The 20,157-nt window shown below is 40.4% G+C and overlaps 1 protein-coding gene across 6 annotated transcripts in view; it reads right to left on the bottom strand.

Annotated features, from left to right (window-relative positions):
* Positions 1–20,157, bottom strand: part of Mboat2 (membrane bound glycerophospholipid O-acyltransferase 2) — a 132,394-nt gene that overhangs the window by 76,914 nt on the left and 35,323 nt on the right. For 3 of the 6 annotated variants that reach the window (XM_078029704.1, XM_078029705.1, XM_078029710.1), the window contains exons 2-3: positions 9,781–9,926; positions 2,616–2,693 (exon numbers count right to left, since the gene is read on the bottom strand). The exons of 1 other annotated variant lie outside the window; for it this stretch is intronic. In XM_078029704.1, coding sequence (XP_077885830.1) covers positions 2,616–2,693; positions 9,781–9,926 — 224 coding nt within the window. The remainder of the gene's footprint in view (positions 1–2,615; positions 2,694–9,780; positions 9,927–20,157) is intronic. 2 more of the 6 variants (XM_078029706.1, XM_078029708.1) reach the window with 1 other exon arrangement.

Genomic DNA, 20,157 nt, shown 5'->3' with positions numbered 1-20,157 from the left:
AAAGCCCAAACTAACTAATAAGATATGTAAGAATACTCTGTTCCCTAAATATTTTTCCTTAGTCTTTATCACCTAAACTTTTCAATTATTTTTCCTCAAAATTTTTAAAGTTTATTTGAAAATATTGGCTATTAAAAAAAAACACTGAATATTAGAATAAGTTAAGTTTCACAAGTAAATTACCTAATATGGACCAGAATAATACAGCCTGTATATGAATGTTGAATGAAGAGAGCTACAAAAAAAAAAAAATCAAACTTATATTGTGTCAAAAGATTTTAATTTACACACGGATCTGTTTTAGAAAACAATGATACAATAAACACCTCATAAAGACTATAAAGCAGATAGATTCAAGAAATTTAAAACTGTTGAGTACTTGGAGAAGTACAAATTATTCGTTTTAAACATTTAAAACCCAGCTGTTCAAAAAATATGCACACCACATAAAACTAGACTGAAAGATGTAAGTAGAATTGTATAATACATGGACAATTACTTTGAGCAACACATAAGAATGTTCAAATCCCATCCATCTAGTGTAACTGGGTTGTAGCTCAGTGGCAGAGCTTTTCCTTCATATGCGTGAGGCCCTAGGTTTGATCCTCAGCACCACATAAAAATAAACAAACAAAAATATAGACATTGTGTCCATCTACAACTAAAATATTTTCTTAAATAAGCATATATGAGTAACAAGAAAGAAAAAGTAAAGTCAAACACAAAAACATAAATGGGTATAAAATGAAACAGAAGAGACCTTAAAATATCAAAACACACATTTTTCCAGTTAATTATTCCCCTGCTATTTGTTTCCTAATAACAATTCAGATGGCAAAACCCAACTCATTCTAATCTGTTCCATCAGCAGTGTCAGATTCCAACACCTGAATTCTGTTCTAAATGTCAGTTACATATACACAACTATCATTTTCTCTCCGAAAACTTACATAAAGAAAAAACACACAACTATCTGTCTTACCATAAAGATTTTACCCAACTATTTGTCTCTAAAGCAGCACTATCCAATAGAATTTTCTGAATAACAGAAAAGTTCTCTATGTTAGTCACATGTGGCTGTATAACAACTGAAATGGGACTAGTGTAACTAAGGACCTGAACTGTAAGTTTTAATTAACATATTACATTAAATTAACATTAACCACATGTAGCTAGTGGCTACCATATTGAACAGTACTCATCCAAAGTACTAGAAAGTTAACTTCACAGATTTCTATTGGTTCAGAAAAGAAATAATTTCCTTTTTCTTGCTATGAATTAACTAACCTTCTAACCCCAAGGCATATTACTTCTGCTTTAGCAAGTAAGTAGCACATAAATCCTGTTTTCAGTAACGTAATCTGGTTTTTCTCCTACCATCTCCAGATGAAAAAAATACAGCTAGTTTTTATCAGATATCAAGGGTACTGCAGTTTTACTTTGAACCAGCCATCTATACAAGGTTTTAAAAACAGGATCATAAAGGTGCAGATTGCTTCACCTAAAACACCACCAAAATGTTCTTTTTTCTCTTATAAAAACTAATTCAAGGGCTGGGATTGTGGCTCAGCCTTGCATGTATGAGACCCTGGGTTCGATCCTATAAAAAAGCACCACATAAAAATAAATGAATAAAATAAAGGTACTGTGTCCAACTACAACTAAAAAATAAATATTAAAAAAAAAACTAACTCAAACTTCAAGAACTTTTAACCGTTGATTGGTGAAGAACACAACAGAAGGGTGATGAATAGTGTAAACACAGACCATGCAAAATAAAGTGAGTCTTAGAAAAGCACTCATCAAAAGCTGCTGGGCTGATTTATTGTGCAAAACTCTTGCAGACATTTGTGTTTCCAAATTTTGAAAAATAATGGACAAATGTTATATATCACTTTTCAGGTATTATGGAACACTCCAGCAGGAACTGTTAGTATGCTCTGTCCCTGGGTTTTACATTAAGTACCTTTTACATATCTCTATTTCCAAATTTATATCTCTAATCCTCCTATCCAGATCCCAATATGTGTAGACCTAGCTACCCAACTGCCATTACATGCCTCCAGTTACTTAAAGTCAACATTATTTACTCAACAAATACTTATTGAGTGTTTACTATACACCAAACATTGTTTTAGGGGCTGAATAAATACCCACTTGAAATGCACTATATCCTCAAAATGACCCCCACTTTTGAGTAAAGTATGGAAGCTGGGACTTCCTTATTTTCTACCCGCACTACCCATCAATCTTCCACCCCTTCTAAATTACCCAAGTCTCTCTCCAATTCATTCACTCCACCCCACTTCACTGCTGTCACCTATCGACTAGTAGAGGAAATATGGCACCACAGGACATCTGAAAACATCTGGACTCATGGTTGTCACACTTGGGGGGTGCTGCCAAGATCTTCTAAAGGTCCTTCAGTGCACAGGTCAGTCCTGAACATCAAAGAACTAGCCACTCTAACATGCCAGCAATGCAGAGGTGAGCAGCTGCACTCTAAGTGACTGGACGTGATGCGTAGCACCAACTCGGCAGTTTTCCCCTTAAGGAATCATGATTCAGAATTATTTTTAGTATAACAAATAAAATTCTCTGAGTTGAGTACTCACTTGTGCATGCTCTCCACTCCTATTATGATCATGATGCAGTAGGAAATCCCACTTTGCACAAGAAAATGTAAGGCATACCTGTAACAAAGTAAGAGTCCTGTTAGAAGAAGTCACAGACATCGAGCTCAAATAACTTAAGCTAACAAATACTTAGACAGAACCCAGAACATTCCCAGATTAAAAAAATAAGGAATAAAACCTACAAAGCCAAAAATTCACTGGAGCAGCAGTCCCATGTTCAGCCCCAGAAGCTGGAAACCAACCCCTAAACACTACACTCAGTGGCCCAGGATTCCATGTCTCCCAGCAACAGGAAGCAGGGTGGGGTCTGTGGCTCAAGGACCACAGCCTTCCTCCTACTCAAGCCAGTGAGTGAAGGGCAGCGTTCAAGGGAGCCCTGCACAACATCCGCTGTTCCCAAGCTGCCTTCTCCAACCCTAGCTTGACTCTGCCTTTCTCTGTTGAACAACTGTACTCACAAAACAACAAAAAGTACTGAGTATTAGCACTTACTAAAAAATGAGTATGCCCAAATCTATTCACAAAACAATTCTAATAAATTTAGAATATATTTGTCATCTGATAATTTGCTGTAATGTATCTACAAGACACTCTGGCTTACATGGAAGCATTTTCTAATATCTTAATGTAGAAATCAACAAATGAGAGAATTTATCCATTCATTTCACAAAATTCAGGCAACATAGGATTAGGATCTCTGGGATTAAAATCCATCACACCATCACTGAGGTCACGCACGTGCGTGCACCCTCTTTCAATCTTTCTCCTTTGGTGGCATCAATAATTCAAGATAAAAATTTCAAATCACTGTGTACAACTAAAGTATTAATAAATGTCTAAAACCTATGATTAGAATCACTTTTTAACTTAATCATTATGAAATAACTGCCACCACTGATGTAGAAAAGTTACTTAAATATTTGAACACACTTTCCGCACGTAAGGAAGAAGGACAAAGGCAGGCACAGAGGAGGAACTCCCTTTGCCCACTGGGCCAGGCAGGCCGCTCTGCTCCTGCCTCTCACACACAGGACACAATGCTGGCCTGCAGTGCTGCCGTGGTCAGAGCGCTAGGAGATGGCTGAAGACCTTTAGGAGTATAAATTCAAATATAAAGAGGCTTAAAAGAAAAGCATGATTAACACACACCCTTCTCAAAATCATCCACATCCTATTTATTGCCAGCACAACAACTCACTCTCAGACTTGAGCAAACAGGTTGAAGGGCCTGCTAGATTCTTTCAGGGGCTTTTAAAATTGAGAGTACAGCTCATTAAAGGTACTTATCTTAAACAAGAGAAAAGAAAATAAGCTGTAGTATTCTTTGGGGAAAGTTTTACTTTTCTATGAGTAAATTTCCTTGGAATACAAGACATGAAAACTCTGAGGCCAATGATTTTATTTCTCAAGCAGCACTATGTTGCCCACTGTCACTTTCAGGTGCCCACTCTCCTGGCATCGCCATTCTGACGACCTGCCAGTGCAACGCATGGGCAGCTGTCTAGAGCACCTCCACATCCAGCACCAGCTGCTGCTCGAATGGTCACTGCACTTGTGACGTCCTCGTGCTTTCCTGCGACTCCGCCTGTCCTCATTAGGAAGATGGGTGCAACGGATCTACACAGCCACTTGGGTCTTTCAGGACTGAGCGAATACAAGAAAGCACTGACCGGGTTACCTGGCAGGGAAAGCACCCAACTAACTAGTAAGCATTATTAATAAAGTAAAAAAATTAGAAAATTTTAAAGAAATTTTTAAGTTTTCTTTTCTAGGAAAAAAAATTAGAAAAAGAATTTTAAGATGCTCTCTAACCAACCCTCATAATTTCAGAGTTAAGGAAACTAAGCTGGTATTCTAGTCAACAAGAAAACTTGTGTTATCTCTGGCCAACCTGTCCACTGGTTGATTCTTCAAGGGGCGGGTTGAGGTAGAATGTGCATCATAATCTTTTCAGCTGTGTGAGCACTTTGAAAATAAATGCTTTCTCCCCAAATTTTAATTTATTTTTTACTTCAGTTGTATTAGTATTTTATTGACCGACTGGCTGATTGATAGAGGTGCTGGTGATGGAACCATGCTGGCCTCATGCATGCTAGGCAAATGCTCCACCACTGAGCCACATGCTTAGCCCTATTTTTATTTTATTTTTTACTTTATTTTATTTTCTGGTACAAGGGATTGAACTCAGGGGCACTCAACCACTGAGCCACATCCCCAGCCCTATTTTGTATTTTTTATTTAGAGACGGGGTCTCATTGAGTTGCTTAGCACCTCACCATTGCTGAGGCTGGCTTTGAACTTGTGATCCTCCTATCTCAGCCTCCAGTCCAGAGCCACTGGGATTACAGGCATGCACCACCACACCCAGCTAGCCTTAATTTGCTTTTAACTAACACATGTTATTTATTTTGAATTTCAAATCACACTAAAGATAGACATAAATTTATTTAATAGAGCACAAGTTTTAAAAAGGCTGAAAACATTTGATTTTTTCAACTACTTATTGAATATTATTATTATTATTATTATTATTTTGAAGTGTTGGCGATTAAACCCAGGGTCTCCAGGTTTTTGGGTAAGCACTCTACCACTGTACTATAACCCCTGTCCCCTGAATTGTCATTTTCTGAAAACCACTGTGGTAGACACTGGAAATATAAGAAAAGATGACACCATTTCTGGCCTCAGAGAGCTTCCAGTCTAGAGAGAAACACACAAATAAAACAAGAACACTACTCCAATACTGTATGATAAACACTAACAAAGAAATTGGATAAGCACAAAAATTTCCAATCTGGATCACCAACTAGATGGACAGGAACCCAGCTTGTGCATTTGTAATCTACAAATTCAGTCCCAACGGCTTGCCTCCAGAGCATTCCAGAGGACAGGTTTGTGGATCGGAGATGCTCAACTATTTCAAAAACTATGGAACCAGAAACACTTTTGGTCCCAAGCATTTCTGATAAGGGACACTCAACCTGTGACACATAAGTGACCTTGAGTAATGGCCCCTGCTCACAGCGTCTGCTGTAGCACCTTGGCTTTTAGTGCTCAGAATAATCACTTACTGCACTTTACACAGAAGCAAGTGAAGCTAACAGGGGTCAAATAACAAGTCCAAAGTCAGACCGCTACAGGCAAGGCCCCCAGACCTTATCGGGTCTATCTGACTTCAAAGTCTAAGCTTCATTTCATTACCCTATACAGTTACCAAAGGTATTTAAATGATTTTAACTATTAACTAATTTTCAGTTTTTTTTAAAAAAAAAAAAACCTTACAAATGATAGTTTAAAAAAAATTGAGAACAAGCAGAAGTAGGTAAAATAATCAATTATTACAGAGTACAAATGTATGTCCTTCCAAAAGGAAGTTGTAAAAACCAGTAGCAGATGATTACCTTTAAGTCTGAAAAACAAAGTGCTAAAATGTAAATGAGAAAAATATTTCACTTCTCACTAGCTAAATTCAACAAGCGAAGAGTGATCTTACACATGATGCAGAGGCATCAACACCTCTCTTCCCAAAGGAAGGAGGGCAAAATGGATTTCTCCTTTAAGAAAGGAAAACTCAATTTTTAAAAATCCTGATTATCACATATAACTTGAAATACTAAGATTACATAGCTGGGCATGGCAGTGCCTGCTGATATGCCAACAACTCAGGAGGATGAGACAGGAGGATCGAAAATTTCAGTCAGCCTCAGCAACTTAGCAAGACCCTTTCTGAAAATTAAAAAGGGTTCAGGATGTAGCTCAGTGGTAGAGCACCCGTGGGTTCAATGCCCAGTACCAAAAAAACCTTGCAATTATCTAACATTAAAGACAGGTATCATGTGCCACCATGTTACGAAGCGTCCAAGGCAGCTTGCATGTCAAGGAAGTGCTTCTTCAGTAAAGAACAGTGAAGCAGAGACCTGACGGCCCTACCTCTATGTTACAGGGCCCCTAGCGTCATCATCCACTGTTGCCACAGGCCACAGGCCACAAATTGAGTGATATGCCCTGGCCAACCTCCTCCAACCCTCATGAGAACATTCTACAAGTACATATTGAAAACCCAAGTTACTTATGTGTAAAATGTATAGGCAGGAATGTACTTCACTCTAGAAAAATAAACTGGGATAAGTAAGAATGGTAGGTTTGATACCTGTTGAAGCTGGTAATGGGCAACTGAGAGTGTGTACTCCTGTGTTTAAAATTTTTCATAATAACTTTTTTAAATGGGTGTTTATAAATAAACATAAATAAATATAAACACATTAATGTTTATATTTTTCCCCCATTGCATGATTTACCAGAAGCCTTGGTTTCTACCCAAGAAAACTTTTTTTTTCATTTTTTATTTCACTTTATTCTTAATATACTAATATCAACTATATAGTATCATTGACCAATGCATACAGAAAAGCTAACGATTTAGATATTAACAATAAAATAACGAAGTAAAATATTAACTTTAACGCTATCAAGGGCCTCAAGCTGGTCTGTTTATAGATCTACACTATCCAAAACTGGGCCACTAGTGATGTGCGGTTATTGTGCACTTGAAATAAATGTGGCCAGTCCTAATGGAGATGTGCTGAAGGTGGAAAATACACACATTTATAAGATTTAGTTTATGGGGGGGAAAAAAGGAGAAATGTCTCATTAATGTTTGTCATACAGATTTAAGTTCATCTGTTTCACTTTACTTTTAAATGGCTATGGCTCACATTTCATTTCTGTTGGACAGCACTGTTACAGCTGACCCTGTTTTGCAGATTAGAGTTTGTTAAGCTTACTAGACCAACTTTATATAGTTTTTCTAGAAAAGATGTAGCAATTTTGAGAGTATGAATCCTGGGAAAGAATCCTTTCTCTTGCTGATGCTCAAGGGGCTTCCTCCTTCCCTCCCCAGATTCCTACCTTAGTGCCACATAATCAGGCTGGCTTATTTTTGTTGAAGTATCTATAATCTGACAATTTTATCTAAGGGAACAAATGTCAAAAAGATATAAGAAAATTCTAGTTGCTTGAATACTTGATTTTCAGCAAGAAGCCAATTCTATACACTTCAAAATTTTCATGGAATGTGCCCCGCCAAGTTTTGCACACCTTTTATTACATAATGGCAGGAATTTAAAATCTTTTTAATCTTAGAAAGATGGGCTTGTTAAGATTTGGTGATTTTTTAAAACAAAATTAAAGATGTATGTTTTCTGAAGTCAAAGTTTGCTGTTGGGTTTCTTCAGGTGAAGCAGAAGGCAGCTGGCTTAGTTGAAATGATGGCTTTACTCCGGAAGAGAGTTGAAGATGATGAACATGTGCAGCGCAAGACTGAAAGTGTGTTCCATGAACTCCTCCTGTAATTCGAACCTCTCATTCAGGTTTACCTATTCAGTCTTGAGCTGTCTCGGGTGGCAGTGCCCATGGGGAAAATGCCTACTGGCTGTTCAAATCTGTGCAAACCCATCCATCTGAATCCCTTTCAATCCTAGCATTGGGTTGAAAATTTCTATACTAAAGAGCACATTTTGTAAATTTACTCTAATTACTTATACATGAGAATACATGAGAATGCATTTTAGCACATCATACATATATAAGTATAACTTCTCATTTGTCTGGTTATATATGATATAGAGTTACTCAAGTCACGTAAATCATTTATGCACATAGGGTAATAATGTCAGATTCTTTCTACTATCATTCCAACCCCACGTCCCCTCCCCTGCCCCTTCACTCCTGAATACCACTATTCTCCCCCACCACCCTCTTGTTGTGAATTAGTATCAGCCTTTGGTTCTGGGATCGGCTTATTTTACTTGGCAGAATATTCTCCAGTTGCATCCATTTATTGGCTAATGCCATTATTTCATCCAAGAAAACTTTGATGACACAAATCTGATGTCATCAAGGAAGGAAAAGACCATGTTTGGATCCACCTGGGAGATCAACTCACACCTCCTCTTGCACACATGCATGCCCAAAACAGCACCCTGACTCAAGGCTGGCCACAGGGCCATGCAGGCAGGGATACAATAAATTATTCCTGGGGCTGGAGATGTGGCTCAGCGGTAGTGCGCTCGCCTGGCATGCGTGCGGCATGGGTTCGATCCTCAGCACCACATACCAACAAAGATGTTGTGTCTGCTGAAAACTGAAAAATAAATATTGAAATTCTCTCTCTCTCTCTGGAAAATAAAATAAAATAAAATAAATTATTCCTCAGTGACTTTTCATGAGTTTCTAGGAAACACCTGCAATTGCCAGAGGCAAAAATTAGACTAAGAAATACCAACACACTCCAGAATGCTACATCATCCCAGAACAAACAGAAGTGTCATCAGACTGCAGGTGCCACACCCCGTGGGGGCAAGTGGCTGGGATAGACCACGCGGGTGCACTTCCACCTCACCGCACTCCTCCTGGAGTGGTGAGCAATCAGCAAGTGACATGCAAGGTAAGTGTCCTAGAAAGGACACCAGAGGGAAGCACCAAGCAGCCCTTCACCAAGAGTCCACCTGATTAAGATGCTCTCCCTGGCACCCAGGAGGCGCTGTTCTGGATGAAGGCTCTCACGTAGCCCACATAGAGAAGGGGCTCACCACATAGAGAAGGACCACTCAGGCCCACGCGAAGGACGTAAATAAAGCTCTCCATCATAAATAACTTTTCTTCACCAAGAGCACACTCTTTTTGCCAACAGTAGAACCTAAACAATGGTAAGAGAGCTCTCTCAATATGGACATTACCAGACTCTTAGAAGTCACTAGCACCAAAAAAAAAAAAGAAAAGAAAAGAAAAAAGAGAAAGAAAACCATCACCAGCACCACAGCCATTTAAAATGTTCGGTCTTGGCATAAAAGATTTGCAAAATGCTGCAAAGAACTACCCAGCCAGATGAAAATGTCTTTTTACATCCTTTTTTATCTGTCCTTTTTCACAAGTTACAATTTAGTAAATTCCTCTCTAAGACCAACCAAAGAGTGAGAGCCCACTCCCCACTCTTTGTTCTGCTATTAAAAATAAAAATTTTAAGTCTTGAGAGAAAACTTTATAAGCAAATAAAAGAACAAAACTCTTAAATGTATCTTCAGCAGCTCAATTCTCAAATATATCCAAATAGTCTTCATTTAAATGTGATCAAAATAATACTTACCATCCAAAGCAAAAAAGTGCAAGATAAAGGCCCAAAAGGGTAGCAACTATATGTCTTATAAAAGAGCTAGTTTTGCTTGAATGTAGATAAGTTCGAAACCAAATGGCTGCTAACAAGGCAAAGAGTTGGCACACTACAAAGTTGACCTGTAAAGAAAAATCAAAATTTTATATTAGCAACAGACTTGATTTTTCATTTTATGGTACATTTAAATTATCAGGACAAAAACATCATGTTTACATAAAATTAAGAGCTTCCAGTTTAAAAAACAAACAAACAAAAATCCAGCCAGCCCAGGGAGGAACCTCAAGCTTGGACACCCTCTGTGCACACTGCACCTGTCAGATGGGCCCAGGTCGGGAGTCTGGAAGAGCACCTGTGTGGCAGAGGGAGCCCAGGCGCTGCAGCCCTGCACTAACTCTCCTGGGGGAAGAGAAGCTGGCCTCCACAGTGCTCCAGGGCATCCTGGCAGTGGGAGTGGGGCCTGTGAACCAAGGGCCCTGGCGGCTTAGTCTCAGGGACAGCAAGAGGACTGACCACAGACCTGCGGCCTTCAGAAAGCCACAGGGAAACACCTCCCCAAGTCCCCAGCAGCACCTCCAGTGGCCTCACAGTGGCCAGCAACCACAAAACCCCCAGGAGAGGCGAAGGCTCTGGGGCCCTGGCTGCTCTCTCCCGGAGCTCCACAGAAGGGCTCCGAACATGGTCTTCACGGGCACGTGGAGCCTCAAGGAAACCCACCATTTCTTTCTAGTGAGGCACAGTCTCACAGAATGTCCAGGAAGCTGTGTCCCTCAATCTGTGAGCACCAGACACCACGTCGCCCCCGAGGGGCGCAGCGCTCCGACACACCCGCCTGAGCCCAGTGTCCCGGACAGGCTGCAGCGCTTGTGCTCCTAAAGGGTTCCAACAGCATTTAAAAAAAATCAAACCCAAAGTAAAATACATCAGAGAAGTCAGTATTCTTGATATTAAAAACTGTTCGCGAGCTGGGGATGTGGCTCAAGCGGTAGCGCGCTCGCCTGGCATGCGTGCGGCCCGGGTTCGATCCTCAGCACCACATACCAACAAAGATGTTGTGTCCGCCGAGAACTAAAATATAAATATTAAAAATTGTCTCTCTCTCTCTCTATCCTCTCTCACTCTCTCTTTAAAAAAAAAAACTGTTCGTACTTCCATAGCTTTTTACAGTAAAAAAACTTCCAAATATATCAATTCTTTCTTTCAAATCTCTGAATAAAAATTAGGATATTTTTTTGAAGAAATTCTTTAAAAGGAAATTTCTTTCCTAATTTTAGAAAAAGAAATTAATAGAAAAAGAATTTAATACCGTCTACCCAAGAGTTGAAGAAAATAAGGTCTGACACCTGTAAGTCCCTCGCCGTGCATGCCCAAGGGGCAGCCATAGGCACGTACAAACGCCCAGGCCCAGCACCCGCCCAGGGTGATTCTGATATCTAATATACAAAGGAAACATGTGCACAGGATTTCAATCAATATTAGACAGCCTCTTTAAAAAGTCTGCAGATAGTGGTTAAGGACATCGTAAAGGAGAAGCCTGAGGGTGAATGTCACCAACAGGTGGAAATGCTGGGCCACAGCAGTAGGGAGTTCCAAATCCCTTTGTTTGAGGAACCTCCCTCCTTCTCCCTCAGCCTTCTCTCTCTTCCCATATGTGTATAGTAATATAATTTAAAACAAAGTGTGGGGGGTGGGGTGGTGGCTCAGTGGGAGAGCACTTGCCTACCACATGTGAGGAACTAGGTTCCATCCTCAGCACCACATAAAAAGAAATAAATAAAATACAGGTACTGTGTCCATCTACAACTAAAAATATTAAAAACAAAGAAACAAACAAAAAGTGTGAAGCTGGGCATGGTGACGCAGGTTTGTCGTCCCGTAACAGGGGAGGCTGAAGCAGGAGGATCACAAGTACAAGGCCAGCCTCTGCAACTCAGAGGGACCCTGCCTCAAAATTTAAGAAGAGATGGGGATGTAGCACAGTGGCAGCTGCCCCCCCGTCACCCCATTCAATTGTTACTACCACACACACTCAAAAAAATATATATATGATTACTATAGAAACATTTTAAAACTAATGACATATCGGACGGATTTTATAGAATCTTTGTGACCATCTATTTTCAAAATAGATGGGAGTCTGGAAGAGCACCTGTGTTGCAGAGGGAGCCCAGGCGTTGCAGCCCTGCACTAACTCTCCTGGGGGAAGAGAAGCTGGCCTTCACAGTGCTCCAGGGCATCCTGGTCATCTTTTTAGATCAAGAAAAGGAGATCAGATCTTACTCTAATCAAAATCTTTGGTGCCCGAATGTCTTTGTTAAAACACACCCGTGCACACATTCTTACAATCCTCAAGACATGAGAACCATCATGCTGGACAGTAAGGAAAAGGGGGGAACCCTACAACATTGAGGAAGCACTCAGTGATTAAAAGTGCAAATGAAGGGCTGGGGATACAGCTCAGTTGGTAGAGTGCTCGCTCGCATGCACAGGCTCTGGGTTCAACCCCAGCACCATAAGAAAAAAGAAAAAAAAGTGCAGGAGAGAAATGAACAGGGGATGGAGATGAGAGGGAGGGAGGGGCCATAAAATATAGCATTGAAAAACCACTGACAATTTTTTTTTCTTTTAAGAAAATGTGATTTGCACTGTGCTTCTGCATAGGAAGGAAAAGAACAAAGTGCATGTAGGAACACTATAGGACGCCACTGCTCCAATGCCCGGAGGACAGAGGCCTAGACTTGCTGGAAGAGAAGTGAGCTAAAGATGAGGGTCAGGGTGGGTAGCTAGACAGGGACTAGAGCATGGGAAAGGCAGCTCACAGCTGATGGATGCTGGGGAGAAGGTGGGCAGCAAGGGCAGTTTAGGGGAAATGGACTCTATCTTAGCTGTTCTTGGCTTGGGAGTGCCCAGGGGACAAGCTGGCACCCTGCAAACACAGCTCAGCATGACAGGAAACCTTAGGCAAAATCCCAGAGACCTGCAAAGCTCACACCCAAGGCCAAGCACCAACAGCAACAGAGGAGCAAGCAGAAGTATAAGAATGAATAGTCCTGGGGTGGGGGCAAATGCTCAAGCAGCCATGGTCACTGCCAAGTGTCAAAAGTCCAAAGGAGCCTCCTGATCTGGCCACCACTGGTGATCGTGGTGAGAGTAGCTGACAACTCCCCAGAGCCATATCTTATCTATAGATGAGAAGATTTAAGTCCCAGTGTGGAGGGAGCCTAAGAATTCATACATTTACCCACTAACTGCCCAGGTAACCATGCGGGAGACAGGAAGATGCACAGAATGTGGTCCTGCTCAGGAAGAATGAGGAACAGTCCCAGTCCACAGCTGGAGCAGGAATCCAGTGCTAAGGCCTAGAAAACCCAGGGAAAGGGCAGCGCCCACCCCCCTGCGGAGGGGAGGCTTCCTGAAGGCAACCCTGGCCCACAGGCCTTGTAACTGCCTGTGAAGAATAAGACTGGGACAGTCGTCAGTGGTACAACTCTAAGGAGAGGGAGCAGCGTCATTCCTATCAAGATGTGCAGGACAGCCAGATGGAAAAGCCCAGATTATCTGTTACTTGGCTATGAGAGACTAGAAGACGTACACACCCAAAATTCCAATAACTCCTCTGAAAGTTCTTAAATGTAAAACTTCCCCACACAGAAATCCTATCTGTCTTAGTTGCTGAGATCAGGTGGGGCTGGAAAGGCAAATGGATTCTGAGGGAGAAAGAGCAAGAGTGCAGGTAGGCATGCGCCTCCAACAGGTCCTCCTTCAGGACCCCAGGGCTGCGGGTCGCGCTACCCACCACGCACTGTGCTCCTCACACTAACTCCGTCATTCAGTCCCAAGAACGGGGAGCTGCCACCCCAAGCCACTCAACCAACTAAGCACCAAGCTCAAGGTCACATAAAGGAAGACTTAAGCCCAAGTCTGACTGAGCCTGCGCTGTCCCAGCCTCTGCTTCCAGAGATGGTCTGAAGATCACACTCAATTGCTACAGGAAAGATTCTGAAAGACATGCTATCTCCTAGGTATGGCTGTTCTGTTTCCAAAAAACCCACAAAAGGCCATTTCACATAGCTAATAAACATGATCAAAAATATGCTGTGTGGAATTACTGTACACTTGTTTTGGCCTGTTACTGTTATCTTTCTATATAAGTTTTCTTCCAGGTGGAAAGAAGTAAACTAAAAAGATTTTACGTTCTTCTTTCAAAAACTATTTTACTGAAAATACAGACATGCCTCCATACCTGCAGGTTCCACAATCACCAGATTCAACTAACCATGGGTGGAAAATGTGTGTGTGTGTGTGTGTGTGTGTGTGTGTGTGTGTGTGTGTGTACTGAACACTCAGACTGTTCTTCTTGTCATTATTCTCTAAGCACTGTAGTATAACAACTATTTACATTGTATTAAGATTGTAAATCAGGGCTGGGATGTGGCTCAAGCGGTAGCACGCTCGCCTGGCATGCGTGCGGCCCGGGTTCGATCCTCAGCACCACATACAAACAAAGATGTTGTGTCCACCGAAAATAAATATTAAAACAATTAAAAAAAAAAGATTGTAAATCATCCAGAGATGAGCTAAGTATACAGGAAGTCACATTCAATACTGCACCATTTTAAATAGGAGACTTGACAGCCATGAATTTTGGTATGTGAGGGGGATTCTGGAACCCTCCTCCCCAGTACTGAGGCACGTCTTTCGTATTGAAATGACCTAACCCCTGAAGTAATGAGCCTTCAAACTGCATTCAGTAATGCGGGAGTGGGAGGCAAAGGTGGACAGCACAGGCAAAGGAGAAAGAGGCAACAGCGAAAAACTGAAACCTTTTGAAGACTTATAACACATCTGTTTCTTACAAAAGAAATTTGTTTAAAAAACAAAACAAAATTAAAAAAAAAACTGCATCTAAAAATACTTAGAAAAGCCATGGTTTAGATAGGACAGAGGGGTGCTTATTCTACATAGTGTAAGGGAAGTATTTTTTTTCAACACTGAGGGACTGGGTTCAATTTAACACGTAAGTTAGTGTCTGACACGGAGTTTGAAAGCCACCTTAGCACTTAGTGGCTCATAAAACTTCAAAGTAATAGTAACAAGATTATCTTTTAAAGACATTCAAAGAATTTAATAATAAGTCAAAATAAATTTGAAAGAAGTTTAAGAGATTCCTTAAGAGGAAATTTGAAAGCCTTTCCCAAGGGAAAAAAAAAAGACATAAAAAAGACCGGTAGATTTTGAATATACAAAGATTTTTTTAACTACATACGGGAAAATGCAAAGAAAAAAAAGCAAAAAACAAAAAGTGGGGGAAATTATCTACAAAACATGACATTTATTTAATATACTGAAAACTTTTACATAGCCATGAGAAAATTATGAACTACCAAAAGCAAATTGGACAAAAAGGTATGCAAATTTTAAAATGTCAATGTCTCATTCAGATTTAAAAAATGTTCTTTTTCAACCCTAACTAAAGACGTGTGCATTAACCACCAAGAGGCACTGCACTTCACCTCCACTGAGGATCTGCTGGCTAAGATGATGCATGGACCAGAACTCTCAACTGCCAGAAAAGAAATCTTCAGGACCATCTTTCTGTAGTCAATGTTCCAGAAAAGAGAGCAAAGCAGGCCCCTCCATCTGCCCATGATTACACAAAGAGCAAGACAGACTTGGTGATTTAAGCTGGTGAGGTCTGGGGATGGCCTGTTAGTGCAGCATAACCTAGTTAGTTTTTCCTGACTTGATATATAACTAAAACAATGTCAAAGAAAAATATACACATACCCCCATGAAACACATAATAAAGCATATTAAAAATATGTAGAAAGAACTTCAAGAAGTCAAAAGAAAAAATACATCATGTGGAAAAAGAAACTAACATATAAGTCACAGATATTACCAATTAAACAAGATTGTTAAATGTGATAAAGGGAAGTATATGGATCTGTCTGCTCTAACAGGTAAGATCGGCAAGCGTATTAGTAAATGAAGTGCGAGTTGCAGGACAGAAGGAAAATCCCATCTATGAACACCCGTTCATTAAACATGCATTCATCTGTACTCACTGGCAGCCTCCTGTGAACTGACCACGTGCTAGACATTAATTAATACACACCACCCTCATTCATGGTAGGTGCTCAGCACGTCCTAAGTGTGTGCTAGGCATGTGCAACATGCTCAACCACAGGAATGAGTACATAATCCACAACCAGGCACATCCCTACTCAAGAGCCCATGTCACCAACCACAGGTTACTCTGCTTCCACACGCTCAGACCCAGGAAACTTGGATAGCAAGCCAACAGAGGCGGTACCTATAGGAGGGAGGTAATGAAGAAAGATGCAAACTGGCAACAGCCCAGGGTTCCCCACATTTCTGAACAGCGAAGCCTCTGGTGCAAAGCCCTCCTTTCTGACCCTGTCCTCTCCACTCCCCGCCTACAAGAGTACTTGCCAGCCTTAAGATGGCTAGTACCTTCCTGCACATTTCCACTCTCACCACCTATATAATTTACTTACTGGATTGCTTTGAAAGATTAACTTTATAAAAATGGTGAGAATCTAACAGTAAACTCTTACAATTGAACATTGCTACTATTCATCCATGCTGGCACAGGCGGCTACAGCTCGTGTCTGACCAGAAGGAAGGCTTCCAGTCAGCAACTGGGCTCCACCTGGCATCGTTCAATTGCTCTCCCGGGAAGCAGGGGCCTGTTTACAGTCCCACAGAAGTCTGAGTTCAGCTGGTCCCTATTTTTTTTTTTTTTAGAGCTACATATAAAAGTTTTATTCTACTACTTCTACTCTTAAATATATTAAGTACTTCTAAATATCTAGAAGAAATGGACATCTTGCATGAGAATAAGCCTGCTGTGTGACAGCCCTAGTGGAAAACTCACACATGGCCATGGTGGTGCTCCCAGCTACCCTCTACTATGGGTCAGTGTGGCCTTGAACCTTTCCCTCCTCACTTCCTTCTTCCTGCCTTCACTTCCGTGAACAATAGAAGGCATATGCAATCCCTAGAGATGACAGAACAAATTCATATCCAAAAGTCATTTATAGAGGACAAGCTTTCCTTCAAATTCCAACAAAAGTGTATAAAACGTGCTAATTTTACTGGCTACTTCATCATGATGACACTAGCAAACTCTTTAACATCTAGAGACTAGATGATGCAAAACTGGGACTCCTTTGTTCACTTGATAACAGGTGGTACTGTCAAGACTTTTGATTTTTGCCAAGCTAATGAATATAAAATGTTGTCTCACTGTTTTTTAATTTGTATTTCCCTGATTACTAGAGCCAGGCATTTTTCGTGTTTATTAGATATTTAGCTTCCTCTGCCTATTTTTCTACTATGTTGAATTTTTCAGTTTTTTTTTTTTTTTTAACAGAATGTTTATTTCAGGCTGAGGATGTAGCTCAGTGGGAGAGTATTTGCCTAGCGTGTGCAATACTCTGGGTTCAATTACCAGCACCACCAAAAGAAAAAAAAAGAATATTTATCCAAGCCAAGCACAATGGTGTCTGCCTATAACAGCAGCAACTTAGGAGGAGGCTGAGGCAGGAAGATAGCAAGTTCAAGGCCAGTCTGGACAACTAAGGAAGACACTGTCTCAAAACAAAAACTTAAAAAAGGACTGGGGAGGTAGCTCCGTGGTGGCACATCCCTGGGCTCAATCTCCAGTGTTGCTCCCCCACCAAAAAAAAAAAAAAAGAAAAATCTAGAAACTGAGCTGCAGAGAGCATCTGTCACAGCCCCCAGCTTGCCTTTTACCTTCTTTACAGCGTCTCTTCCAACAGCCACTTTCTCTCAGAGCTGTGTTTTTGCTGTTGGCACCACATACACAACTGTAAAACAAGAATATCTGAACATATATCCACGTGGGTTTTTTAAAAACCAGAAAATGGCTCAAATGTGATTAAATCAGAAGAGAAAACAGGAATTCTGCAATCCCCACTTACAACACTAAGACACCGATCTGATTCCTATTTAAACCCAGCACCTTAGTGCTCCCAATACTAAGGTCTTATAATTCTCAGTAATACACCATATTCCATTCCTAAACCTAAGTTATCCTTGGTGCTCATTGACGTCAAAATCATCTCCACATAAGAGCAAAGAGCAAGCACAGCAGGATCGGAACCTTGCCCTCCAGGCTCTCATCTTGTGTTTTTTTCTTTTTAGTCCCAAATTAAACCTGATCTTACCATTTTCTCATTTTACTAAGGGTGTCTAGACTATAATATGTGACTAAAGAAATGTGGAAATTTCACATATTCACATTCTGTCTGCACAACAGACTGCATTTTCTCTGCTTTACATCTCCTCTCCCTTACTGGAACACACAGAAGGTTCTGGGTATTCAAAATGCTAATCAAACCATGCATTTATACCTATGCGATTTGCTAATGGATCTGCACTGTTAATTAACAGCCATCAGCCACATATGGCCAAGAGCACTTGTCTGTGGATATTTTAAAAAGAGATGTGTTCAAGTGCCAGTGTACATAAGACTTTGGAAATGTAGTACGAAAAGCAAAAGAATGTAAAGCATCTCGTTAATAACTTCACATTGATTACATGTAAAAGTAATATTTTATATTCGTTAATAAAACACATTATAAACATTAATTTTGCTTGTTTCTTTTTACTTTTGATGTGTCTACAACAACGTTTAAAATTATATGTATGACCAGCATTTGTAGTTCATTATACTTCTAATGGATAAACCATTATATTTTGTCTACTTTATTTCAAAAGGTAAAAAAACTTTTTTCTTCCTTTTATGAAAAAATACTTAAAGTGACACACATGCCAAACAAATTTGTTAATTACCTTTTGGTATCAAACACTTAACAATATGCCAAGAACTGACTTAAAATACCTTTAGGGAAAAAAAAAACTTTAATTTCAAGACAGCTCAAAATGATTACAATCCATGACAAATCAATAAAAGCAACCAACCAAATCTGTTACATCCACATCTCTGTTGATGGAATACAAAATATATTTTAATTCTAATTTTCTACCACTATACATGAATTCTAGATAACATGCTTTCATTCTCAGCCCATCCCTCCCAAGATGAATGGCAATTGAGACCCCACTCAGATAGAAAGGAGCATGGAGAAGAATAAGCCAAACAGCCAGAAGCCCAAGATACCTAGAACCCCCTTCTGCTTCCTGGCACCATAGGATTCTGCCTGCCAAAGGCTAACTGCATCTTAACCACCTGGACAGCTAGTTACAAACACCAGCCCCAGAATCTCCCCTCATTTTTGAAATGCAACCTTGAATTCTTAATTTTTTTCCCTTACTTCCCCAGGCCAAACTCACGTGTAGTTTTTGGAAAACAAAGGTTTCATCCAGCAACATCATCTGCCACAAACCAATACCAAAGCCAAGCAGAGATGATAGGGCCCAAAGGTAAAGGAAAGAACCACTTTTTAAAATTTTAGAATACAAACTAAAGTCAAACAAAACTACCATACACTCAGCGGCTTGCTAAAATGTTAAAGTCTGACATCATCAAGGGCAGATAAATTCAGAGTAATGGAACTCCTCCTGCGTAGCCGATGACTGCTGCAGAGAGCCGCCTGGTTTTCCTCACAGGATGGAAGACACAGCTGTGGCCAAACACTCGGGGACCAGGAGACACACTTACAAGAATGTTCAAGTACAGTGTTGTTCATAACAGCCAAATGCAAGGAAAAAACCACTAACAGCAAAATGGCCAAATATACTGTTGCATATTAAAACAATGGGAAACTAGGCAAACAATGAACACGAAAGAACTGTCGCTTCTTACAATAGTATGCATTGACTTCAATGTTGAATGAACAAGGTCACATATCTCTAAAATCCATTTAATAGAATACATACAAGATATAAACATATTTCATAAAGTTTCAAAAAGCAAGCAATAAATCATATTGTCTGGGAATGCCTATATAAGCGATAAAACTATAAAGAAGAACATGTAAATGATTATCACTGAAGTCACCAAAGCCATCATCTACAGAGTGGGGAATAAGTTACAAAAGGGAGAGACATACAGAGACTTTCGTGGGCTGGTAATGCTTTATTTTTGGCCCAAGGCAGTTACATGGATATTGATTTCTTAGTTTGTTAGACTTGACGATTAGTTATGGTAACACAAGGTGCTATAATAAACAGCTCTAACAAAGCAGAAGGTCCCACGGCAGTCCAAAGCAGACCTCCTGCTCTGCCTTGCTGGCTCAGGGGTTCAGAGGTCCTGGTTCCCCCATCACTGCTGCACCTAGTCATCGAATGGGGAGCATGAGAGCACAGAAAGAGGCACTTGTCTCTAAAGAGCTAAAGTCT

The sequence above is a fragment of the Ictidomys tridecemlineatus genome, chromosome 12 (genome assembly GCF_052094955.1).
Source record: "Ictidomys tridecemlineatus isolate mIctTri1 chromosome 12, mIctTri1.hap1, whole genome shotgun sequence".
Lineage (NCBI taxonomy): Eukaryota > Metazoa > Chordata > Mammalia > Rodentia > Sciuridae > Ictidomys > Ictidomys tridecemlineatus.
This window is presented reverse-complemented; position numbering and strand designations above follow the sequence as displayed.